The following is a 27,837-nucleotide window of genomic DNA, read 5'->3' on the forward strand; positions in this document are numbered from 1 at the left end:
GAACGATTTACCGTACCAACATTCACATTAGTATGGTTTTTGACGTTCGATTGTTCTGTATAATAGTGTAAAGGAAGAGGTCAATGGCTGTGCAAACGAGTGACATCGCCTCTTGCGTCGAAGATAAACTTTTACATCTACCTTTTTGCGATGAGTTTTAGAGGCATGACTGCTTTGCGCGTTTTGCATTGATTATTTACGTGTGAAGTGAAATTATATAGATGAAGACCGTTCGACCTAGACTGTCATATACTGTTCCGTACTGTTTGACCTAGACTATCAATTAATATTTTATTATTTTATTTTTATTGTAATAGTATAGCCGTAAGTACCTTTTATAATTGTTTTAATCTAGCGATGGCAATTTCTTTACGCATTACTCTCGTATTTAACGCATGATATCCTCTCGTATTTAATCTACATTTTATCCACCCGGACGGAAGAGCTCAAGACCGATATAAGAAAAAAGCGCTTTTTCTTGAGTAACTTTAGATTTTGATCACGAGCTTACACCGGATTATCAACTGCGAATCATATTATTACTGCATCACTACGGTTATACGCATATAATATTATTATTATCGTTACTACAATTTTGACTTATAATACAAACATTATCGCTTCTATACAAGACACTGTCTACGCTTGCTGGCTAATTTCTGTGAAGGTTGGGGCAATTTCGCTGAATTTAAACAAATTCCCTTTATTGGTGGCAGCCTCGTGGGATAACGCTATCACGAATACACACCGAAAATGGCAGAAGGAGAGGAGAATAAGGAAATACTAAAGTACTTGAAACAACAAGCGGAGAAAAATGCCCAACCAAAGGGGCAACAAATACAAGCACCAACGTACGATGGAGCAACAGATGTAGAGGAGTTCGTAGAAAGTTTCAAGGAGATAGCTCAACACAACAAATGGAACGAAGAAGAAACTAACTTACGTTTTAAACTAGCATTGAAAGGAGACGCCGCAAAAGGCCTACCAACCACAAACTACGAGGAAAGAAAAAGCCAACTCTTGGAAAAATATGGAATAAAAGAAAAACAGGCTCATCAACTACTAAAAAGAATAAAGTATAGGCCAGGAGAAGACATATACACCTTCACCAGCCAGCTCCAGAAGGTCATAAGGATAGCACACCCCACGCTAAGCGACAAAGATAGGGAAGATATAGCTATCAAGGAAATATTGGGAGTACTACCAACTAACCACCCGGCCACATGGGCCATGACCTTGGACCCACCCAAGAACTTAAAAGAAATTCAAAACAAGCTCAAAGCATTCGACAATAGTAGCCCCGGAGTGCTACACATAGACATAGCAACTGAAGAAGTGAAGAAAGAGGAGTCAGCCATACCAAAGGCCATGTACGAAAGCCTACTTAAAACACAACTACAAACACAAGAGGCACTACAAAAAGTGACGGCGTTAGTCAATCAAGTGACACAACTACCAGAGAGACGAAAGGAACCTCGCAGAGAAACAAGGAGATGCTGGAGGTGCCACAAAGAGGGGCACTTGGCAAGACAGTGCAGTCTGCCTCCCCTAGCAACTCAAGGGAAGAGAGAGTACTCGGCGGGAAAAGATTATGTTCAGGGTTAAAACACCCAGGGGATCCTGGACAGAAATCGATACACCTGGGCATTCAACAAGCCACGCATACCGATAACATGGCCGCCTACTACATCACCGGTTGGGCGGGAACAGCAGAAGCCACCTTCTTACTAGATAGTGGCTGCTCAAAGTCGATACTGCCAACTAGCCTATTTAATCGCATACGGCAAAAACACGATAAGCCTATCGAACCCGTACACTGTCAAGGAATACTAGCGGATGGCAGTAAGCTACCCCTAGAGGGGCTAACAACGATTACAATACAGCTTGGGCAACAAAAATTTGAACACAAATTTCTAATCGCTAACCTACAGGAAAACGTGTTGCTTGGCTTAGACTTTTTCACAGAAAAAGGGTGCCGCATAGATTTCAGAAAAGCGCAACTACATCTATACGACGAGGTTATCAAATGCTGTGACCAATATGGCGGGCCACTACAAGTGGGAGTGCAAACAGTAGAAGCTACAGAGATCCCTCCATTTTCGGAAATACTCATCCCAGGCCGACTTAACCAGAATTGGAATGGACAGTTAGCCCTAATCGAAGGAAAAACACCAGACACTGATATACGAGTGGCCTCGTCAGTGCACCACCCACAGCAGGGAAAACTATGGATTAGAGTGTGCAATATTTCGGCGAATACCATCGAGTTACCGCCAGGAAAAAATATCGCGACTTGTAGCCAGGCGAGGCAAGCCTTAAAGCCAACAGCACCAATGCCACCGTCCACACAGTTACCCAAGGTGTTAGAAACGTTACTCGACCAGAGCGGGTTACAAGGAAAAGACCATGCCAAAGCGAAACAAATGCTGACGCAAAACCAGGATGTGTTTAGCGTAGGAAAGTTTGATTTGGGGAGGACAGGTCTCACACGCCACCGGATTCCGTTAGCGAAAGGAGCTCAGCCAGTAAAACAGCGACCTTATAGGCATGGACCGGCACAGGAGGCCGAGATTGAAAAGCAAGTGGCCGAACTGCAACAACAGGGGCTAATCTCAGAGGGAAAAGGGGCGTGGAGTTCCCCTGTAGTCCTAGTCCAGAAGAAGGATGGCAGCTGGCGCTTCTGCGTTGATTACCGGAAGCTGAATGCCGTGACGTCAAAGGACGCGTATCCTCTACCGAGGATTGATGATAGCCTCGACACGCTGGGGCATAGCCGGGTATTCAGCACCTTAGATCTGACCAGTGGATACTGGCAGGTCGAGCTGGATGCGGATGCCAAGGAGAAGGCAGCTTTTGTGACGAGATCTGGCCTATACGAATGGGAGGTCTTACCATTTGGCCTCACTTCGGCTCCCTCGACGTTTGAACGTCTCATGGAGACAGTACTACGAGGACTACATTGGCAGACTGTTTTGATCTATCTCGATGACATCATCGTGTTTGCACCGGATGTGGATACTCATATCCAACGACTAGAAGAAGTTTTCTCCAGACTGCGGGCCGCGAATCTGAAACTTAAGCCAAGTAAATGTGCCTTATTTGCAGATAGAGTCAAATATCTAGGCCACATTGTCAGTCAGGCTGGTGTAGAAACAGACGAAGACAAGGTAGAGGCTATTAAGAACTGGCCCCCACCCCAACACAAACGAGACCTAAGATCGTTCCTCGGGACGTGTAATTACTACCGTCGCTTCATACACGAATATTCTGAGATCGCCAGACCACTCAACCAGATGAGCTCGAAGAATGCGATATTCAAATGGACAGACGCGTGCCAGGAGGCGTTCAGCACGCTACGACAACGTCTGGTCTCTGCACCGATTCTAGCGTATCCAGACTTCAACCTACCTTTCATCCTGGACACCGACGCCAGCGCCGTGGGACTAGGCGGCATACTGTCACAAGTGCAAGACGGGCAAGAGCGTGTCATTGCGTATTATTCCAAGATGATGTCGGCGGAAGAACGTAATTATTGCGTAACCCGCCAGGAGTTACTTGCTATAGTCAAGGCAATAGGACACTTCAAGCCCCAACTGTATGGCCAGCGATTCGTTGTGCGCACCGATCATGCCTCACTAACGTGGCTACTGCGTACCACCCATCCTCATGGCCAACTCGCGCGATGGATGGAGACACTGGCACCATACAACTTCACGATAGAACATCGTAAAGGCAGGAAGCATAATAATGTGGATGGGCTGAGTCGTCAGGTGTGCAAAGATTGCAGGCAATGCAACCGCATGACCCAACACGATATACTTAACAAGCACCTCCAGGACCACGAGCAATTGTCGGAGATCACACCCCGAGTGAATCGTACGGACTTGCCACCGGTGAGCCACGCAGGACCGCCCCAGGTTCCTCTGCTTCCGGAAGGCATGGTACGCCGGACCAAGGATCTTTGGTTCCCAACTCACTCCACGGCATATACACCGCCCTTGCTCCCTGCGAATGTATCTCTGGAGAGTCGTGCCGGACCTTCGCGGGTTCTTCGGCCACCAGAGGACACAAACCTTGCACCCACCAACCGGTGGCCTCTACCCCCTTCGACAAAACAGAGACCACCGTATCACAGTACGAACTTGCACCCAGGTCGGGTGGCAGACCCAAGGGTCGTGTCACAAACCCGGGGTAGCATGGTACCCCAGCTCAACAACCGTTGGGCCCCTACACCGCAAGAGAGCAATGTCGAAGTCTCACGACCTCCACGGTTCTTTGCCCCTGTTCCTATGGAACGCTGCCAAGTGATAGCCAGCGATCAAGAAACTCGGAAGAATCCAGAAGAGCTGAACACGACGTCGCCTCTACCACGTCGATGGAGCGAGGTAGTGCGCACCACTCCGAAAAACATAGCTCTCCCCCGAGCCCGGGAAGTGCAAACCGCAAAGATTTCACATTTGAGTCAGCAACAGAAAGATGACCCCAACTTACGGCCCATCATCCGGGCCATATTGGGACAGACCAGCATCGACTCTCGAGTGGTGAGCGCTGAAACAGCACAGCTGTGGAAAATCCGGAGCCACCTGTTTCTGACAGAAAAAGAGGAGCTTCAGATCACGGGACTTGAAGGAAAACGACGGGCAATCTGCCCCCGTGCGCAAAGGAGGTCTTTGATCGAAAAGACTCATCAGGAGGCTCACTTTGGGGCAAACAAAGTCATAGCTGCGCTGAGACGAAATTGGTTTTGGCCTGGCCTGACGAGTCATGTAAAGAGACTGGTCAGAACGTGTATGGCTTGTCAGCAAGCCAAGGGCACCGATCACCGCCGCAGCAGAGCTGAGAATCATCTGTACGCCGGTCGGCCTTGGCAGATCGTGGCAATTGATCTGTGCGGTCCACTTCCCCCTACCACAGCTGGAAATAATCTTATACTCGTACTCACAGACCATTTCACCCGTTGGAGCGACGCCATACCGATACCAGACGGGAAGGCAACCACCATCGCAAGGATTTTGGATGAGCGAGTATTCGCATATTTTGGCATTCCAGAAGTCATCCATTCCGACCAGGGAGCTCAGTTCCAGTCGGAGCTCTTCCAAGCATGCTGCGAAATCTGGGGATGCGACAAGACGCAAACCTCTCCGTACCGACCACAAGGCAACTCTGTGGTTGAACGTCTCAACAGAACGGTGGGCAACTCGCTGCGAGCCCTACTAGCAGGACAAGAGGTGGATAAGTGGGACAGACTGTTACCACAGATAATGAGGACTATTCGGGCCACCCCCCACCGCGTAACCGGCGAATCCGCCAATTACCTGATGATGGGAAGGGAAACTCGGTTACCCCCGGATATTCACCATCCAGTAGATGCTCCAGAATTTACAGAGCAGGAATATGCTGTCAAGTTACAGGAGCGATTGCAATAAGCCGGACAACTCCTGAGAGACCAACAGTATCGACCCCGGGGAGAAGTGGATGTCCCACCTCTATTTACCGTTGGAGACCAAGTATGGCTGAAATCGTTCTACAAGGGAAAAGGAAAGGGGGCTAAACTCCAGCCGAAGTATATCGGGCCATACAAAATTACAAAGAGTCTTCCGTATCAGGTATACGAGATGGAACGACACGGCAAACGTACAGTCCAACACGAAGGACGGATCAAATTGTATCTCGAAACTACATCCATCGCTACCGAGACAACCACAACGACAACACCACCAGATCCAACTCCAGCTGAGTACGAGGAGATAACCATGGATGAAATTTTTCCGATTTCTGCCACAGGCCCAGCCGAGACAGAAGTACCCGACGCAGCGGTCCAGGAAGACCAGGAGATCATAGACCCACCGTCAGGAACTCCCCCGCCGGTCCAAGACGAAGAAATCCCAGCGTTAGAAACGGGGTCCGAAGAAGGGACATATCAGTCTGCTAGTGATGAGGAGGGTGAGCCAGAAGTAGCGGTTCCTCCTTGCCCAAGGCGCTCAGAGCGGGAGCGACGGGTACCCGAAAGATGGAAAGACTACGTGACCCATGCGATAAGTTATCTCCCCGGAGTCCGAGGTCGGACTCCACTTTAAGGAGGGGGCGATGAAGTGAAATTATATAGATGAAGACCGTTCGACCTAGACTGTCATATACTGTTCCGTACTGTTTGACCTAGACTATCAATTAATATTTTATTATTTTATTTTTATTGTAATAGTATAGCCGTAAGTACCTTTTATAATTGTTTTAATCTAGCGATGGCAATTTCTTTACGCATTACTCTCGTATTTAACGCATGATATCCTCTCGTATTTAATCTACATTTTATCCACCCGGACGGAAGAGCTCAAGACTGATATAAGAAAAAAGCGCTTTTTCTTGAGTAACTTTAGATTTTGATCACGAGCTTACACCGGATTATCAACTGCGAATCATATTATTACTGCATCACTACGGTTATACGCATATAATATTATTATTATCGTTACTACAATTTTGACTTATAATACAAACATTATCGCTTCTATACAAGACACTGTCTACGCTTGCTGGCTAATTTCTGTGAAGGTTGGGGCAATTTCGCTGAATTTAAACAAATTCCCTTTACGTGTATATCTGAAGGTGTATGTTTGGTCATCGGATTTTGAATAGGACAGTTTAAGATAGCTTGGTGAGGTCACATGAAATAGACTAACTATTTTCAAGGAATGATATTCAACTACCGCAAAATGCAATTACCGTGAATAAACTCGAAATGACTAAATTAAAACGGTCATCAACTACTTCTCACCCTACACGCACTACTTAATTAACGCGACTGTTGCATGGTAAAATTTTATACCCCATAGTTGTAAATTATTAATCTGTTTTCTCTATTCTTCACTTACATGGTAAACATATTTGCATTTGTGATAACGATTGCGTAAAAGTCACTCTACAAAGTGTGTACTATCAGTTTTTGATCTTCTCGTAGAACAGGATATTTTGGAAAAATGGAACATGCGATTTATATGAACACCATTAATCGGTATATTCTGAACTTTCATAGATATTCTATCACTTTCGATTTTTTATCTTATTGAAGAAGATTCCATTTTGAATATAGTAAACTCAAAATGTACAATTTAGCAGAAACCATCTATTGTTGCGTGTAGTCAATTACAATGCTGGTTTGTCAGTAGCTTCAAGACATTTGGCAATAGCCCAATTGATCGAAATATATTTGCCAGTATTGGCTTTCGTTTAGCTTTATGCCTTTGTCCTATTCGCCTATCACATTTGGGATATTGGTGCTTCCCTATAAACCTGTAACACACCAACAATATTATGAAAATGGCACCTAGCAATTGAGCCTAAGGCTAGTATTTTATTTCAAATTTCTAAGTTTTGGAACGGGATTCCAATCTACGGCGTTTTCGTGATGGCCGCGATTAACTGTTCGTTTTTGAGCTTTTAAGAGCTTGTAATCACATTTCTACATATTTTGCACCTACAACACAGCAGATTAAGACATTGTGAACCTTTTGATGCCAATTAACTTTAATGAGAATGGTGTTGCAAGTCAACCTTTAATATAGTGAGAGAGGTCTATTACATTAGCTATCAATGTTATGTATTCTCATAATCTGATGCTAAATGACCACCAAAAATTGAATTCAATTTTTGATTGAGCCACTTTCGTATGATAGTGTTCATAGACTGTTTTTTCCCCCGATTCGGCACAGTAATTCAATGAGCCACAGGGATTTATCGTCAAATGAGCAGCCATTAAGTAGTTGCCACTAGTTGGATTAGGTCTCAAATACACTCTATTTAAATTCATTCATGTTTCCAGGCAGTCTTCACTTCAAAATATGACCCAGAATATATGATTTTGGGTTCGATTAATAATCTCAGTCTGTACTATCACCTTCATCCGAGTTGTTGACTCTAGCAGTTGATGCTGAACTGTCTAATAAAACATACAAAGTTGCAACAATTTTTTTCATCAAATAACTGAAACAAACCACATTGTTAATTTGCATATCTATGCATTAAATGAGCATAAAAATGATGACATTTGATTTTGCAGGGCTGAATCTAAAACAGATTTGATAGTAAGGAAGTTCTGATGCTTAGCTGCTTGGTTACAGACAAGTAAGGATATCACCCTCTGCTATTTTCAATCTGGTAGGATAGCTTTCGTGGCAAACAATCTGCCTACAGTCAAAGGTCTTCAAATCATCTAAAACAGCCCTATACTATCATCAGTGGATTTAACATGCGAAAAGTCTTTCCATTTCCTCACTATGACATGGCAACATGGTTTCCCGGACACATGTTTAAAGGTAAGACAATTCTCGGAGCTTCCACTATCAACTAGGTTGTTGCTGGCCTTTGTACAGATAGAGACAATTATCAGCCATACTACTGTGTGAGTGTTTGCAAATACAAATTACTAGTGGCCATAAACTTGGCTATGCTATAAAATACTATATACGTATAGTAGTTCTAAGAAGCTAATCAGTTCTCCTCGTCAGCTACACAAAGTTTCATGCATTTGTTTGCATCTATTCACCTCTATTTGTTCACACAAGCAAAGGTTGGTTTCAGCAATGAAGGAGTTAATGCTCGGAAAAACCCATGGTCATCTAAGTTTGCCAAAAACTCCTAAATTGTCATATTGTTGAAACTGCTGAAACTACATGTATTATTAAAACAGACATTAAAGAATGTTCTGTCAAACCCTACGATTGTGAACCTATATCTAGGTTGTACGTAACATTGGGCAACTTAACACAGAAATCAATATTGTATCGATGGGGATACCTCTGGGAAAATAACACTTTTGCTTCATAGATCAACCTGTTGCAAAGGCTAACTGACATACATTTATATCCTGCTCATAAAACAGATCTGCCAACTTAAAGGTAACACGCAAGTTTTGTTCTATCTGGCCCACAAAGCAAAAGTATGGTGATAACAGTTTTTTGAACCAATGGAATGTTTGTAAAATCTGTCCTCAAAATATGTCTTAAATATATGTCAAATATGTCATTAGTACCTCAACACAGTGCTATAAAGAGCCTTGCTACAAATGTGTATTGTAATTGTCAATATATTCGATAGCAAGCTAACAAAAGGCAAGCATTGCCAAGTCATTTTTAAAAAGCTAGCACTACCAGATCTAAAGTGTAGCTTAACATGAATTGAATGTTTTTCTATTAGAGCTATCCAGTGACAGAGACAACCATTTTACTTCCTCGTTGATTAATTTGCGTTTAGAATACGATGGTTGAATTACATTTACAAAATATAAAAGATGGAAATCAGTCTCTTAAATCTAGTCTCACTCACATCTGATAATAGTAGTGGAATTAATAAAAAGACTAGCTACAATATGAACAAATTTAAAGTTGTTTGTTTGACTGGTTGACAGGGCTACAAAAAATGCAACAGAAAATAGGTGACATGGACTGCGTTATAGAGGTGCATGATGCTCGTATTCCTTTCTCCGGTCGAAACCCACTGTTCAGCCGGCACGCTAAGATGCGACCTCACATCCTCGTTCTGAGCAAGGTGAATACGTTGCAATTATGTGCAACTTCATTCAATTTGTCACTGAATTTGGTACAGAATCTACAGCCACTTGATCCTATATAGCAATGCTGTGGATAAGCTGTTTTGCCAAAAGGGTCCATTTTTTAATCGTATGTTAAATTTAATTTTTCAATAATGTCCAATTGAATGAGATGAACTTATGAACCAATCACTACGCTTCAATGTCATTGATTCTGCTAATTACATATTTTAAACAGATAAGAACAAACTATTGGAATGTGAAGATACATTTAACTAACCAGTCCTGCACAGGTTCATGTCTTAAATCTATCTGAATCTCGTAATAGCTTATTAAGTTGCAACTAAAATTGTCTTTGCACTCTTCTCTTGTATAGCTTTCTTGTTGCCTTTTCTCCGAAAATACCTAATGACAATATTTGATAATATTTTATTGCCTTTGCTTATTTGTTTTTTTTTTCTCTATCTTTTGGCGGCTTATGGATTCCGCCAGACTCACCTGTGTTGATCAGATTACACTTCATATTGATTGTCATTCTTTCATGTTTGTTAGTATGTTGGAAGCATGGCCATGTAGTTTAAACATTCTTAAAGTTTGACTTGCAACAAAATCCACATTACAGTTATTTGGTATCATAAGATTCACCATGTGTTGTAGGTGCATAAAATATGGGAAAGTGATTACAAGCTCTTAAAAGCTAAAAAATGAACAGTTAATCGCAGCCACACAAGATCGCCATAGTTTGGATTCCCTTTCCTAAACGGCTCAAATGGGACGTAGCTGTTACAGGATGGTTTCTGTTTACACTTTCATGCAATCTCATTCGTCGAAATATTTTCACAAATATACTTCACGCATTCAATAAAACCATGTCTATTGTTTTTACGCGTCTGTTTTATTGTCATTGTAAAGCTGTCACTTTTAGCACGGATATCTTATAACTTACCGTAAAAAATCGTTAAACTTTTTAACCTTAGCTCGAAGGAGTATATATCATTTTCTGATAATCATGACTAGCCTGTCGGTTACCTGTGATAATCGAAAAGTGCTACAAAAATTATTTTCGAAGTATTTGGTCACATGATCAGATTACGATTTGACGATTAGTCCAAGCCGAAACAAAACTGTAAAGTAGCGAGCATCTATATTTGATACGGGGTCTTCGATAAAACCCGAAGTGTTTGTCATAAACTAGTGCTACGATAAGTTTTATATTGAGCTTTTTATTGGCCTTTCCATTCACATGAGAACATCATGTGACAAGACGATAACCAAACTGTAATGACTACGTCAGATAAATAAAGAGATTCCAATCTACGGCGGCTTTTCATTTTTGAGCTTTTAAGAGCTTGTAATCACATTTCCACATATTTGGCACCTATAAAACAACAGAGTAAGACATGGTGAATCTTTTGATACCAAATAACTGTACTGTGAATTTTGGTACAAGTCAACCTTTAACGCTGTATTGCATTAACAACATTGCCCCATTAGAGCATCATAATAACGCCAACTTCATACCTAATAAAACTGTGGAGCAAATTGATAACTTTTTAACCTACATAGGTTGTAGGCCTTTATGTAATGAGCACCATACTTGTGGCCATGTGTCCATCTCTTTTATTATTCATTTAACCTACTGTGGAACAATGACTGCCCCTACCTCACTAAGTGTTATTCTCGCTATTGCCTTATTAACCTTAATTAGCATTACTTTAAGCATTTACCATGCTATGGATATATCCTCACCTTGGCATAGTCTGTTTTCTGACTCTATGGATATGTCCTCACCTTGGTATAGTCTATCTTCTGACTCATGTCTAGCTATCGATATATCCTCACCTTGGTATAGTCTATCTTCTGACTCATGTCTAGATATGGGTATATCATCACCTTGGCGTAGTTTATCCTCTGGCTCATGTCTAGCTATGGATATATCTTCATCTTGGTGTAGTTTGTCTTCTGGCTCATGTCTAGATATGGGTATATCCTCACTTTGGTATAGTATAGTCTTTTGAGTCAATGTCTAGCTATGGATATATTCTCATCTTGGTATAGTCTGTCTTCTGACTCATGTCTAGGTATGAATATAGTTTCACCTTGGTATAGTCTGTCTTCTGACTCATGTCTAGCTATGAATATAGTTTCACCTTGGTGTAGTCTGTCTTCTGACTTATGTCTAGGTGTGGATATATTCTCACTTTGGTATAGTTTGTCTTCTGGCTCATGTCTAGCTATGGATATATCTTCATCTTGGTGTAGTTTGTCTTCTGAGTCATGTCTAGATATGGATATATCCTCCCCTTGGTGTAGCCTGTCATCTGACTCATGTCTAGCTATGGATATATCATCACCTTGGTGTAGTCTGTCTTCTGGCTCATGTTTAGCTATGATATATCCTCACCTTGGTATAGTCTATCTTCTGACTCATGTCTAGCTATGGATATATATATATATCTATTTCTAAACGATTGCTGAAAATTAATCGAATTTATTTTGATAGATTGACATGGTCGACTCCAAGAGCCTCAGATGGCTGCGGGCTAACTCAGACAAGCTTAGTTGCAATGCAGTTATATTTGCTGATATGAATAACAAGACAGACGTGGCAGCTCATCAGGTAATACTAGTGGTTGCTGTCGATGGGTGACATTAAGAAACCATATCAGTTATTATAGCATGTTGTTTAGTTTTAACAGCTGTGTGACATTTATAAAGAATTTAGTGTATTGATAAAACTACCTTATTGAAAGCATTTGTTTTTTGAATTTCCCTATTTAGAGTTCGATATCAGTACAAGGAGTCAGGCTATACATCTCAGTGGAGTTGCTCTATACATAGCACACCATTTCTTTGGCTGGTGAAAAACTGCATGTGGGCTTCTTTCTGATCTGATTTGTTTTAGTGTTTCAAAAATTTCATAAAAGCCGTCATTTTTTAATTGTTGCAGATGTTTCATTTAACACTTACTAGTTTGTTTCTTGTTAATTTCAAATGTTTGTAACGTGTAAACCGCATTTCTGTGGTTTTATCTACATTTATAACTAGCTGTACTATCCAGCGTTGGGTAATAGAAAAGCCATTTTAACTCTCAAACTACATATCATGAGAAAATGTCTTGTTATTGTTGAAATAATTTAGGAGAAAATAAAATCAGCTGTAAAGGTAAATCAAACTTTGTCAAACAACTGTAACTGCATTATTATATAGGTAAATATTTATATTACATAAGTAAATATGTGCTACCTGGCGTTGCCCGGGTAATAAAAAAGTATTTGGTCAGAAAATTTATTTGTATTATACATCTAATAACATTTGCCATTCCAACTTTCAAACTGCATATCATCAGAAAAGTTTTAATGGATACCTTCTGGTGGAACAGTAGCCTTTTATATACACACACACACATTTCTATGCAAGAAGTATTATTATTAATTCTACATGCTCAGGATTTTTATTTTGTATTCTCAGTTCGTAATAATTTTCTCATTACCGAATCATCGTTTATTGTGATCGTAACAATACCGACATAATTTAGTTATTACTTGCTAATTATTTTACATTTATATCTAAACCCTTTTATAATTGTTTTATTTTTCTAATTTATTTGACCCGCTCAAAAAATTTTCTTCATGATATGAAGTGTAAATATTACAGTTGTTTGACAAATGTTTAAAAACCTTTACAATTGCTTTCATTTTCTTTCAAATCATTTCAACTACACAAAACACTTTTCTCGTGACATGTAGTCTGAAAGTTAGAATGGGAAATGTTGTTATTATATGTTAAATACAAATCCATTTTCTGTGCAAAGACCTTTTTGTCACCAGTATCGTCGTATTCAAAGTTTTGATGGATAGCTTCTGGTGGAACAGTAACCTTTTTTATACACACATACTTCTATGCAAGAATTGTTATTATTAATTCAACATATTCAGATTTTTATTTTGTATTCTCAGTTTGTATTATTTGTTTGAATTAATTAATTGAAAGTTGACTTATAAATTTGGTCATTTGCACCTGTAGATACTTGACGAGACAATGCAGGTGTTAGAGAACAGTGACAGATATGCACATCGTATAAAGGTATGTTAAGTACCTAAGGATTATATAAGACTGCTTGACTGGATTAAGACAAAGCTGACCCTCATTAGACCAGACTAATAGGGATGGTAATAATAGCTGTATAGCATTGTTACAACTAGTCATGTTGGCTGTAGAGCATTGTTACAAGTAGTCATGTATGCTGTAGAGCATTGTTACAAGTAGTCTTGCTTGCTGTAGAGCATTGTTACAAGTAGTCATGTTAGCTGTAGAGCATTGTTACAAGTAGTCTTGCTTGCTGTAGAGCATTGTTACAAGTAGTCATGTTAGCTGTAGAGCATTGTTACATGTAGTCATGCTAGCTGTAGAGCATTGTTACAAGTAGTCATGCTAACTGTAGAGCATTGTTACAAGTAGTCTTGCTAGCTGTAGAGCATTGTTACAACTAGTCATGTTAGCTGTAGAGCATTGTTACAAGTAGTCATGTTAGCTGTAGAGCATTGTTACAAGTAGTCTTGCTTGCTGTAGAGCATTGTTACAAGTAGTCATGTTAGCTGTAGAGCATTGTTACAAGTAGCCTTGCTTGCTGTAGAGCATTGTTACAAGTAGTCATGTTAGCTGTAGAGCATTGTTACAAGTAGTCATGATAGCTGTAGAGCATTGTTACATGTAGTCATGATAGCTGTAGAGCATTGTTACAAGTAGTCATGCTAACTGTAGAGCATTGTTACATGTGGTCATGCTAGCTGTAAAGCATTGTTACATGTAGTTATGCTAGCTGTATAGCATTGTTACAAGTAGTCGTGCTGTTATGTTTGTACTACGAATGTTCAAATTACATTAATTTCTCAATTGCGTATATTAGCGCTCATTTTAGTCCTTAGCAAAAATCTTTCCCTAGTCAGAGTATACTTAGTCAGTTTTCATATCATTGCAGTCATATAGAAGTTTGTTGTTATGGAGTCATATAGAAGTTTGTTGTTATGGAGTCATATAGAAGTTTGTTGTTATGGAGTCATATAGAAGTTTGTTGTTATGGAGTCATATAGAAGTTTGTTGTTATGGAGTCATCTAGAAATTTGTTGTTATGGAGTCATATAGACGTTTGTTGTTATGGAGTCAAATCACAAGGTTACAAGATAAGCTATCATACATTTTGCTTTAGGAGGATGCGTTCAACTTGTTGATTATGGGCATCCCTAATGTCGGAAAATCTTCCCTGATAAATTTTTTGCGCAACTCTACTCTCAGGAAGAAAGGTGAGTTAATGAGGCCTATGCCAAAATCTGTTGTGCCTTTTATCCCAAAAACCTTCATAATCATAAACCATAGTTGTGGGCAGTACCCCCACTTCTTTCAAAAGACGAATAGCTTTCCTGGTTTTGAAGTGGACGAAGACTATTGAAAAGATTAGAAACTGGGATATCAAAAATACAATCTCTTTAAATGAAGAATGGTTTTAGTTTAGCAATTTTCAAATCGCTAAACCGATTTTGGTACACCTTGCGATTGACTATTCAGATCAGATGCATGGGAGTTGGATTTTGCTTTTTGTCTTGCCTTCGTAAGCAGACTATTTACGAACTCAAAGGTTATGCATGAGTAGAGAATTAGATCTGTGGATGAACTATTAATTCTTACAAACTGACTAAATAATTGTTGAATAATTTGATGAGGAACTACCTAGTGTTGTCACATTACATGTCTGATAGATTAGTTGTTACATGTATGATTTGCAGAGTATAACGAAAAGTTTGTGTAGCGCACTTGGTGCGTGTAACTCATCTGGCTCATTTAAGGATGGACCGGCATTGAATGACGTTGTGTAATTGGAAAAAAAGTGATGCACTCCTTTTTTGTAGACTCCGAGACAAGATGGTTTTGTTTATCACAATTGAAAGGGTAGTCACCAAAAATAGTGAAATTGCTGCTTCGATGCGGTGAAAACATTTATGAAAGTTCTATGTAATTCAGACAGCTAGCTGAAACTGTAAAAAGTGATTTGATCTCTGTAAGATTTTTCTAATCTGTCTCTTGCTATGTAAAAATTTCATATGTATTGAAATTTATTTATTTATTTGAAGGGAAAAAATGACATGCATAACTGCACTCCATCCTTGCTGGACATTATAATGATTTGTAAATTTTAATTGTAAACTCATGACACATTTGTAAATGCGCCATGAATGTGTACTTCGTAGGAATTTTAATGGCAATACGTTCTACATTGGGTTAGAAGCAGGTACATGGTGTTTAAGATTGTGCATGTAACACTTCTTGACTGATATATTCAGAACAAGCTTTGTGACATATACGACAGCAGTTGATATGAACCCTTCAGTGTTATTGAGTTGAATTACTATCCTATAGCCCCGTTTGATCAGCTCCATTTTATCAAGCTTTTCTGGTGTTTCAACATATCATCACGGTTAAATATTGTTAAACTTGTTTCAACTTATCTTTGAGGTTCTGTTATCGCTCTTCTACGCATTTCAGGCAAGTCAACCCGAGTTGGCGCGAGTCCAGGGGTGACGAGAGCTGTGCTTGAAAAAATACGGGTATGCGCTCATTCTAAAAGATGTCATGCTTATAGTAATGCTTACATATTAAGAAAAGTGAATTGTTTAATAAGAAAAATGGCTAATATAACTCTATCTGCTGTTTTGTATTTGTTTGTCTAATTATGTTTTAAGTTGATCTTTTAAATACCAGTTTCATGAACAGTTTAGTATTTTCTTAATTATTTTAACACGTCATGGACACGCGTTAACATCAGCATTGTTTAATAACAACCATCTGTGAAAATATGTGTTGGAATCACTGTAATATGATTTATTCAGTCAGTCTCATGTGGTTTACTGCAGAAAAGACAAGACAAGGCCGAGTTGGATTTTTGTTATTGGTTATTTTCTGCCAAGTTTTAGTCATGAATGGAACAAATACTAAGTCCAGTTTATATGATTGGAGTCATTTATTAGTCAGTTGTTTGTGACTGCTCCAATTTAATTCTTGGTTTGAGTGACCGTTTCCAAATATGGCACTCATAGCAAGGATGTCTATGGTGAACATCGCTCTGGAGACCCACCGTGTACTCATTCACATACAGTTGGCGCTCCTAAAACGTAAATAATTCATTCCAGGAACGTTTATGTTATAGGGAATTTACGTTACATGAACAGTAGAATACATGTAAATTGCCTAATCTGTTGCATGATCTTTCCAAACTCACCCTTTTGTCCATGCAAAGATGAAAAGCTTGTCCCGACTTCGTTTAACTGCAGTATATTGGTTTGCATCGACAACTTTTCTCTTTTTCTGATTAATCTCACTAGTTTTTATAGACCTTAATTGCGGTAATTTTACAATAATTTGATGGGAACGCATATCTTCCACGTCCATTAACAACGATTTGCTTAATTTTTGTCAAACAGCAAAGTCTATTGCGCAAAGTAAAGCTAATAACAAATACTTCGTACGTTTACATCAAAGCAAAATGACAAAATAGTTTTTCTATAAAAAGTGGTACTGTACTACCTGTTCGTTGTCCATCTGTAACCAGAGGATCAAGGTTAGTATAAAACATAAATTTTGACGTTACTCCAACTCATGACATTCAGATTGGTGGACTGTCTCTTTAACACCAGCATCAATTGATGGCCTTTATGCATGAACAATTGCGGTGCTACCTATTTTCTGTTTTGTCAAAACATCTCACAATTTATCGCGACGAACTAGAATGTCATGGAAGTTGTGTATATAATAGATACAAGGCTATACGTACACCGTTTTATCTCTCGCGAGTGCGGCGAGATAAACTAACATTTAAATCGAATTTGAGACCTCGCCCGACATGACACTTTACGTCAATGAAATTTTTTATGTAGTATGAAACAAAAACTTACCATGAATTCTTTACATTATCTGGAATTTATGTCATAGGTTGTATACGTTATAGGGGCGTCTAATGTATCTACACACTTTCTGAAAGCATTGTTATCATGCTTTGGTACGCTGTTTGGTATAATAACTGTATCAGACCTTAAACTCTTTTATATACTTATGTGAAGTATAATTCACAGTAGATATCCGATGAGCCTCCAATGTTCCTGTATGACACCCCTGGAATCGTCTCCCCTAGAGTAGAGAGTGCTGATGTAGCACTGAAACTCGCGGCGTGTAACACGGTCAAATCGAGTGTGATTGGTGAGGAAATGATATGTGACTTTATCCTTTATCACCTCAACAAAAATAACATTCTGAGGTGAGTAATTCTCTTTAGCAAGGTTGATCCTCTTCGCTATTCGCCTGTCGAACTAGCTCAAACACAGCCAGCTATTTGTTCTAAAGTTTACTAGATTTTTCCTTGTATTTTAGATATATATATATATATATATATATAGCAATAACCATTTAGGCGCTATTAGATAGCGCATGTCATGGTTCCAAGTAATATATTTGGGCACCTGAACTGCAGGCAGTCGAATATGTTTTGGTTTGGTGTTCAGTTTGCTTATGACTGACTATAATTGAAGACAGATTTTATAGCATCCCAAATACAGGAACTCCTGTTAGTGGTTGTAAAATATATTTGGTTTTAGTTACTGCTAAAGTTTTGCTTAATCAGACATATTTGGTGTTTCTGCTGCTGGAAGAGGCAAGCGATTGACAGTGATTATACAATGTATGATAGCTGAACGCTTACCTTATACCCTAGGACACTTTTATTTCGCTAGTATTTAGTTTCGTGAGTAGCACACAGAGTAAGATTTCGCTGCAACTTAATTTCGCGGCTCTGATGAGTACGAAAATATAGTGATGTGAAAATAAATGCAGTGGAAAATAACAGATTACATTCCTCAGGTCCAGTTCGCTAATAAGAAAAAAATTCAATTTGTGACTAGTTTGTATTTGTAAACCGCAGGTTGAAGTGTGTGGGTGAGATCGATAATTCAATTTGATCACTTGCTGCCATTTGTTTCTTGGACTATCAATGACGTCTAGGACTTTCACACTCGAATCCCAAGAAGAAGAAAATAAATAGGAAACAACCAACTTCACAACCAAAACTGTATAACCCTTTCGCTGCTATAAACACATTTATGCGTTTTCTAGGGGCCACTGCCATAAACGCATTTTTGGACTTTCTCAGCAATTGCGTGGTAACCTGATCTTATTATTCGTTGACCACAAAACCCACGATCTTTAGTTTTATGAAATTGACTGTGTTGTCCGAAGATTTCTCTATAAAATCAGCCTAAAACAACGAAGCAATTTTAAACTTTTGTTTGAGAATTTCTAATCTAAAAACGTACATCTTTGTGTGAGTTCATTAACTACCGCGCGCGAGTCATAAAACAGGTATTTAGTTGTTGATGACATTATAGCCAATTCAGATTTAGATTTTGGTGATTATACAAAATTTTTAATAATTAAAGAGTAGAGATACATTGAATTTTTGCATAGCAATGTTGGTTAAAATGTTAGCAAAATAAAATATGTAACGAAAATGTTCTAGATAGAGATTGAACTTGAAAAAATACTGTATACATATCATGAAGCAATATCGGCAATTTCGGTAAAATGGCTGGCACTAGGCCGATAGCGAACTTGTGCATGGTTGGCAGTGAAAGAAATAATGTGGTTGGATCTGATGAGGGTTGATATTGTTTTTGGTTGGGAATAAAATTCATCGCTACAATAGTTATTCTTCAATTTTATGACTTCACCTACCAGACTTTCATCCTCATCAGTTACAAATTCGGTGACTAAACTGATATCATCTTAATTTGCTTTGCCATGCTGCTCAGTCGGTGTATTAGCAATAGTAATGAGTTTACCAGAAATCTCCCATTGAGTCCAACCACAGACGAAAATTGCCTGCATTTCTAATATGACGAATTTATTGCGGATATCAATGAACAAAGCTATTTAACTTCGCCGTTTTCGCTCGTTCGTTATGATAGTTTAGTTTTGCTCATGAAATATTCGCGAGAGGATGACACCCTGAAAATGCGAAAGTTAGATGACGCGAATACATAAGTGTCCTAGGGTAATAACTGTGTTCCGTGTATGCTAACAAGGTTTTAATTGGATGTGTTTGCTGTTCATTGATATTGTAATTACTGTGTTGGTCACATATTGTTGAAAGCTGCGTGTGGATAACAACTCTAAGTTTATGGATCGTGGAAGGTCTAGAGGAATGTTTATCGCATAGCCCATTCCACAATCAATATTTTGACTACTTTGTCACGAGTGCCCCTCCAGGGTGCAAGTAAGGAATGAGAAAACACCCTATGGGGTCCAGTGGCTGCAAGTAAGGAATGAGAGAACACCCGATGGGGTCCAGCGGCTGGAAGTCTTAGTAGAATTAAATCATCAGACCAAACACTTCTAGGAAAGAAAGTGACTTTCCATGCATTTGGTATATGAAAGAGCAATTGGCAGGGATGCTACATGGGGCCTTGCATGACAAAGAGTTGCCTGACCAATGTTAGAGCAGAGCTCAAGAAGAGGCATAGACTCAACAACGGAAAAAAAGTTGCTCCTCAAGTAGCGGCCCCAATATGTGATGCCCTATCGAGTAATACCGCAGTCTTTTTCTAAGTTTCAAAAATAGGTTCGTGTTTCGGGTCAAAATGAATACATATCGAGTTTTTGTCATGCTATTTTCAAATCAGTAGGAAAGCATTTTGTTAGAGTTGGTCCAAAGGCCAAATATGAGGGGACCGAGGACAGCCACGAACACACAGTTGCCATTCAGTGTCCCAAAGGTACTACACTGCAAGTGCACTTCGAAATCTACTCAACAGGCAACAGGGGTAAGGGCAGGCATTGCTACCAGTTACTCCTTAAAGGTTGACTTGCATCAAAATTCACATTACAGTTATCTGGTATCATAAGATTCACCATGTCTTACTCTGTTGCGTTGTAGGTGCAAAATATGTGAGAATGTGATTACAAGCTCTTAAAAGCTAAAAACGAACAGTTAATCGCAGCCACACGAGACCGCCGTAGTTTGGATTCGCTTTCCAAAACGGCTCAAATGGGACGTAGCTGTGGTAGATGGTTTCTGTTTACACTTTCATGCAACCTCATTCATCGAAATATTTTCACAAATATACTTCACGCATTCAATAAAACCATGTCTATTGTTCTTACACGTCTGTTTTATCATCATTGTAATGCTGTCACTTTTAGCACTGATATCTCATAACTTACCGTAAAAAATCGTTAACTCTTTAACCTTACCTCGAAGGAGTACATATCATTGTCTGATAATAATGACGAGCCTGTTGGTCACCTGTGATAATTAAAAAGTGCTGCAAAAATTATTTTTGAAGTATTGGGTCACGACTTGACGATTGAATAATGCCGAAACAAAACTGTTAAGTAGCGAGCATCTATATTTGATACGGGGTCTTCGGTACAACCCGAAGTGTTTGTCATAAACTAGTGCCACGATAAGTTTTATATCGAGCTTTTTATTGGCCTTTCAATTCACGTGAGAACATCACGTGACAAGACGATAACCAAACTGTAATGAATACATCAGATAAATAAAGAGATTCCAATCTACGGCGGCTTTTCGTTTTTGAGCTTTTAAGAGCTTGCAATCACATTCCCACATATTTTGCACCTGCAACACAACAGAGTAAGACAAAGTGAATCTTTTGATACCAAATAACTGTAATGTGAATTTTGTTGCAAGTCAACCTTAAACTAAAACTCTAGCTTTACTCCTCCAGTGGACACAGAAAGTCCACCAAAGAGAGGTTGTTTAACCCTGTAGTCATTGCAGACGAAGTTGTTAAGGCTAGAAATACATGGAGCTGAATGGTAAAATAACTGGCATGTACACACGCCATTAAATTAGCACCTTTGGACCTGACAGCCGCTGGTGGAATATAAAGTAAAATTTAGATATCTGAACTTGAAGTGACATTGTATGTGTTCGAAGGGAAAATTATAATATAAGTTTTTTAGTGTCGGCTAATCAGAATAATATGGTAATAATTGGAGCTTAAACTGAATATTGTGTATTTAAATTTTTGGTCACCATTGTTTCCTCAAAGAGGCCTGTGCTGAAGAAGCTAATTTCATATTAAAATAGTAATAGTGAATATTGTAGTTTTCAAAACAAGCTGCAAATCATGGTAGAAGTTTAATGGGTTTTTCCATCTACTTGAACCGCTATTATAAAAATAGGCTGAAATAGGCTCAACCCGTGGTTCAATGGTTAGGGCACTGGCTGATGATCAACAGATCGGTGGTTCGTGTAACACAAGAACCTTTTATGTTGTTATTGAACCACAATTTTGCCAAATCTCACGAGCAAATGGTCACAATACATCCCACACCAGGAGGACGACTATTTGCGGTGGCGACTTCTAACGTGAAAGCCAAATGAAGATCGGGATAGGCTCAACAATAGTCCTTCAGTAGTAGAGGTTACAGTATGTACAACGTTGAGAGTCATAGGAACACTTATGGTAGTGTGGTACGTCATTTGATGACTCCAGCATTAAGGAATATGGTAACTCTTGTCATTGGATGACTCCAGCATTAGGGAATATGGTAACTCTTGTCATTGGATGACTCCAGCATTAGGGAATATGGTAACTCTTGTCATTGGATGACTCCAGCATTAGGACATATGGTAACTCTTGTCATTGGATGACTCCAGCATTAGGGAATATGGTAACTTTTGTCATTGGATGACTCCAGCATTAGGGAATATGGTAACTCTTGTCATTGGATGACTCCAACATTAGGGAATATGGTAACTCTTGTCATTGGATGACTCCAGCATTAGGGAATATGGTAACTCTTGTCATTGGATGACTCCAGCATTAGGGAATATGGTAACTCTTGTCATTGGATGACTCCAACATTAGGGAATATGGTAACTCTTGTCCTACCAATAGTTGGTCTTCTGCTGGTCGTTGTATTTTGATTAACTATAAAAGATCATAAATAGCTTTTGGCCTTAATTAATGAGTTGTTTTCTTATGCATTTATGGACTGATACGACTTAGGTGCATGCAGTTAGCAACACTTCCTTCTGTAGGTATGTCAAGTTGTATGGTATGGAGCAGCCTAGTGATGAGATCCTTGAGGTGCTGCGGGCCATTGCAGTTAGAGAGGACAAGTTTACTAAGCACACAATTGCTGGTACGAATTACATTGACTGGTGCTTGAAAGTCTGATAGGATTTTATAATGGAGCATTTTGGAATCGGATGACAGAGAAGAAACATTTTAATGACCGTGAATTCACCCCATTTATTTCATGCTCATTCAAATTTTTGACATTAACAAACAAGTACTGTATATACACAGTGAAACATGGATAACTCGCCCACGGATAGCTCGAACACATGGTTAACTCGAACGGTTTCTTTGGTCCGTTCCCACTTAATGATAAATTGCTATAGATAACTCGACCTCAACTCTGTTAACTCGAACAGTTTTTTGCCCAACGGCTACCGAGACGGTTGTTATCGCTTTAGAAAATCACTTTATTCCAAGTCATAGAGGTAAACCTCAACTTTTCGTAAATCGTAGGCGTCGTTATTACCACCGTCGGCAAAATATTTTTCTCAACGACTTTTCTAAAGGTTTGGTGAATTTTGATTTTTACCAAACATCCGCTTAGCGATCGCCTTTCGGAAGCATGGAAAAGTGAGGTGACCTTCGCATAAACTTCAAGAAAAATCGGCAAAATTGATCTCAGTTAAAACGCTCAAAAGAAAAAGATGTCTTTTCTTCTGAGCATTTCAACAACAATCAAGTTTTGCCAATTTTAATCTAAAAAACGTCCTGGCAATAACATCACCTCAAACAACAAAACAATCACAAGTGATAAAAAAATATCCTATACTTTTTGATAAAAAAGTTTTAAACTTTACATTAGAAGCATTTAATTTGAAACAAGCCATTTATGCTTTTGATTTCTATTATAGTTTGTATATGTGCATGTATCTACTAATAAATAAATAAATACATGGACTTGTGACAGTGCTCTGATAACTTGAACGCTCTGATAACTCGAACACTTTCGCTCGGTCCCGTGAAGTTCGAGTTATCCATGTTTGACTGTAATTTTCACATCTTTAGTTAGGAAACTCTTTATTTATATACTGCCCTCGAGAGTCCTGGACTGTTGACCACTCATGGTTATATGTATTCTACTAGATAAATGCCTGGCAATGCATCGGTAATAAAAAATTTTGCACAAAAAATTTATTTGCAATCAACATTACAACATTTACCATTTTAACTTTTACATGAAGGTGTTTGTTTATTTCTGTGCCCAGCCAATGCATGATTCAAATATTCGACAGCTCAAGGTGTTGCTAAAACAGGTTGTTGAACAGCATTTCTTTCTTATGCTACATTCGCTCAGCATTTAAAATAGTTTAAAATTTAATTTAATTTTAAAAAGATTTAAAATAGTTTTAGATAATGTAATTTTGGTCAACTATGAATTGATAGTTCATCGTTACCTATTTGAGGTTTGTGTTTATTTACTCGCTCAAATGCGCCTGACTTAATGGGAGCATCAAGTATTGAGCAGCTGATGTTAAGTTTCTGTTTAGAGACTGATGGTTATGTGAGCAGTTCTCATGGAAACGACTTGAAGCTTAAGTGGGATAAAATATTCATTGCTTACAATTATTCTCATCTTAGTCTGTCATTATGTTTTATAGGTCAATACAGTGCACCCTCAGGATACTCAGGATTACCTTGATATCTGATTTTCTCACCTCATGAAGCGGAACACAATGATTTTTTTCACCTCACCATAAGGAACTTATTTCACCATACGAATTCAGCAAAATTTTCGCCGGAGTTCGAGTTGGCAGTCGGTGTGCTTATTATGTACGTCAAAATAACAAAGACATCGCATTGCTGTTTGCCGAAAATGTTTTCACAACACCTGAAAGAGACACGATGATCGATTTATCTCAGTTCAGCAATTCTCGTTTGTAAAATTGATATTTTACCTTTAAAACCTGCAGCAAAATTGGAGTTGCAATCCCTTTAAAAAAGAAACCCAGAGATTCAGTGGTCAGACAACTTCTCTTAACCTGCTAACAAAAATCCACTTCATTACGAAAATCGTTCGGGCTTTGTTGCCCGATTAGATTGTAAAAGGTTTTAATGAGACTAGCTAAAATTGTATTAAAAACGAAGCCAGAAACTAATACAGGTGGAGTTTGTGTTTAGTAAGTTTAACTTAAATGAGGTGAATTCAATGTTTATGTTATGCGTACGTCTAGTCTTGAAGGTAAGCACTCTCAACAGTACGTACTACATGACACATTGCAATATTACATTTTACTGCAGGTCATAACCAATCAATACACTAAATACAGTAAAGTTACTGTAGGTAACTACAGTTACTAATGTTAATGTACTATTTGGTTACTAATTTTTAATATGTACAGCCCTTATATAAAATTTTGACGGTTTTTACCAAGGTACCAAAGGGTGTTTGCATTATATAATTACTATGGTTTCTATACTCCTACATAGACTTTTTCCCCACGCGATGCCAACCTTGGAACGGATTAAAATCATCCTGAGGGTGCACTGTATCATCTGTCTTTAATTTTATAGGCCAATATCATCTGTCTTTGTTTTATAGGCCAATATTATCTGTCTTTGTTTTATAGGTCAATGTCATCTGTCTTTGTTTTTATAGGTCAATATCATGTCTTTGTTTTTATAGGTCAATATCAAATGCTACCCAACTTCAAGTTTGCTTGTGATAGAATGCTTAAAGATTTCAACCATGGCAAACTTGGCTCCCTCAACTTTGACCGAGAACTCATCTTTGGTGAGCCCCAGGAACCGAACAGCATTTGATATTTATCATGCATGTTTTAATGAAGTTGCAGAACACTGGGCTAGCATAGTAGTTGTCTCCCTGTTCTTGGAATGTAGGAGGTGGTTGTCAGCATACCTCATTCCCTGTTGGCGCTGCACATCCATAAATGGTGTAGCCAGCCTCTGGTATAGCCCTTTGGAGGTGAATAACTTTCCTATGAAGTTATTGGATCTCATTCATTCTATATTGAGAAGTAGAGTATATTCACTACTGACAATTCTGTTTCTAGCTTGCGCTCACATGTACATACACATGCATTTATTGTTATGGTCATGTGCTACACATCTGGTATGAAGGAGGTATATTTGACAGCTGAACTGTTTATTGGATGTATACTGATATTGTTATTATTGACATTATTAGGACATTTTTGATATAAAATTATTAAATTATTGTCAAAGCAAACTTCTTACTCTGTTTCCTATTATGCTAATTTTATACCACTTGTACAGATACACTCTCTTCCCAAGTGGTACATGTATAATTCTCTCCTTCCTAGACACACTCATAAAACTATTTCTCAATCAGATAGCCAATAGCATTTCCCCGTGAACCTCAGCTGCAGTGCAAGTTAAATTACAGCCAATCTACCTGCTTTGAAAGGTAAGTTTTTCACTGTTGTATCCAACTTCTGCATGCCACGTGATTCAACAGCCAAATAAATTATATGTGTTCTTATATAGGATGTGTGACTGTGAGTGATAATATATATGATGATAATGTGTATATACGGTATATACAATATGATGCAGATATGATATGGTGAGATATGCATGTATATATTGACATATATTTGCTCTGAGCAGAATCTATTGAAAGGCAACTTTGTATTTGGTATAGATCATTTTTGCAATACCTACTGTTATACTTACGGTTAGGGGTTTAATGCAGTATTGGTTCTTTTTTCTATACAGTATTTGCCAATTTTATAGAAGTTTGTTCATGGTTACTAAATATTCGTTATGTAACAGCCTGTTAAATCACAAATGAACTTCCTGCATTTGTTTCACAATTTCTTTTTGCTAAAAATTCTACAGGCATTGCATCATCATTATTGCTTCAAACGCTTGTGCTGATACGGGCTGATGGATCCCTACATTGCCGTGTCTCACACCTTTTTATTTGCAGTAAAATTATGGTATATTTTAATTGATGGGTTTGCTAAAGATATATATATATCGCATTAAATATTCATTAACAAATTTTTTATGCTTAAAGAGATGATCAAGTGTAAAGAATAAAATTTTGCCCATTTTGACATGAAAATAATATTCCAAGTTGGGTTATTTCTCTCATTGGGTTGTAGAGATTTTCCCTTTACATTGGTAGGAGCATGTTGAAGATGTGCATCAATTCTTTTTGTTGCTTAAAACCTAATGAACTCTAGAAAGAAGAGGTCAGCTACAAAGAGGAAAGGACGCTGTATTTCGTATCTACAAACATCTTTCATAATTCAATGCAATATTTCTACGAGAAGACGTTTTGTAACATGGAAATTTTGTAAGTAGAGTCTTTCGTAAGTAGAGGTTCCACTGTAGACGGTTGTGGATGATCTATTGATTCTTACATACTGATTAAATAATTGGTGAATAATTTGATGAGGAACTTCTAGTGTTGTCACATCACATGCATGATAGATCAGTTGTTACCACCTGCAGAGTACATATAAAGAAAATTTCGTGTAGCGCACTTGAGGTTGTAGCTCATCTGGCTCATTCAAGGATGGGCCAGCATGGAATGATGCTGTGTAATTGAAAAAACAAAAGTGATGCACTCCTGTCTTTGTTGACTACAAGACAAGATGGTTTTATTGATCACATTTGAAAGTCAGGAAAAACTAGTAAAACAACTATTTGCTGTGGTGAAAATATTTATTAAAACTGTATGTAATTCTAGCAGATAGCTCAAAATTTTAAGTATGACTTGATCTGTTTGCTTTTCATGAGGTTATTGGTCTTGGCTCATCTGAAGTAATGTAAGCGGTATTTGTTCTGTAGGCAACTTAACTTACTGTATGTAAGATTTTGGTTTTCTTTCTCAACTTATTTTATCCTATCCAACAGCTTGGATTTACTTACAATTTGGTTAATTGGATCCGGAAGAATTGAGGATGAATTGCGACTGAGTTTGGAGTAAGATATGGAGTAGAGATGATTTGCATGACTGCAATTGATGACTGGGCTGACATAGAATCTAATACATGATTCTTTAAAAATTGATTCCCTAAAAACAGTTTAGTACGTGGTGGCAACATTTTCATGAAACTGTCCATTTGGTTTGCATATATTAATGACCTAGGAAATGTTCTATGGCAATTGGGATCAAGGAAATAATTTACATACATTCAATACTAGTCT

General features: G+C 38.5%; 1 protein-coding gene across 1 annotated transcript; it reads left to right on the forward strand.

Annotated features, from left to right (window-relative positions):
• The first annotated feature begins 8,056 nt into the window (after positions 1-8,056).
• LOC137386852 (mitochondrial ribosome-associated GTPase 1-like) lies at positions 8,057-25,897 on the forward strand. Its single transcript, XM_068073025.1, has 9 exons — positions 8,057-8,312; positions 9,404-9,543; positions 12,048-12,164; positions 13,571-13,630; positions 14,754-14,847; positions 16,085-16,146; positions 17,671-17,849; positions 22,656-22,759; positions 25,322-25,897. The coding sequence occupies exons 1-9, from the start codon at positions 8,246-8,248 to the stop codon at positions 25,456-25,458; spliced, it is 960 nt and encodes a 319-aa protein (XP_067929126.1). The 5' UTR covers positions 8,057-8,245; the 3' UTR covers positions 25,459-25,897.
• Positions 25,898-27,837: the final 1,940 nt, after the last annotated feature.

The sequence above is a fragment of the Watersipora subatra genome, chromosome 2 (genome assembly GCF_963576615.1).
Source record: "Watersipora subatra chromosome 2, tzWatSuba1.1, whole genome shotgun sequence".
Lineage (NCBI taxonomy): Eukaryota > Metazoa > Bryozoa > Gymnolaemata > Cheilostomatida > Watersiporidae > Watersipora > Watersipora subatra.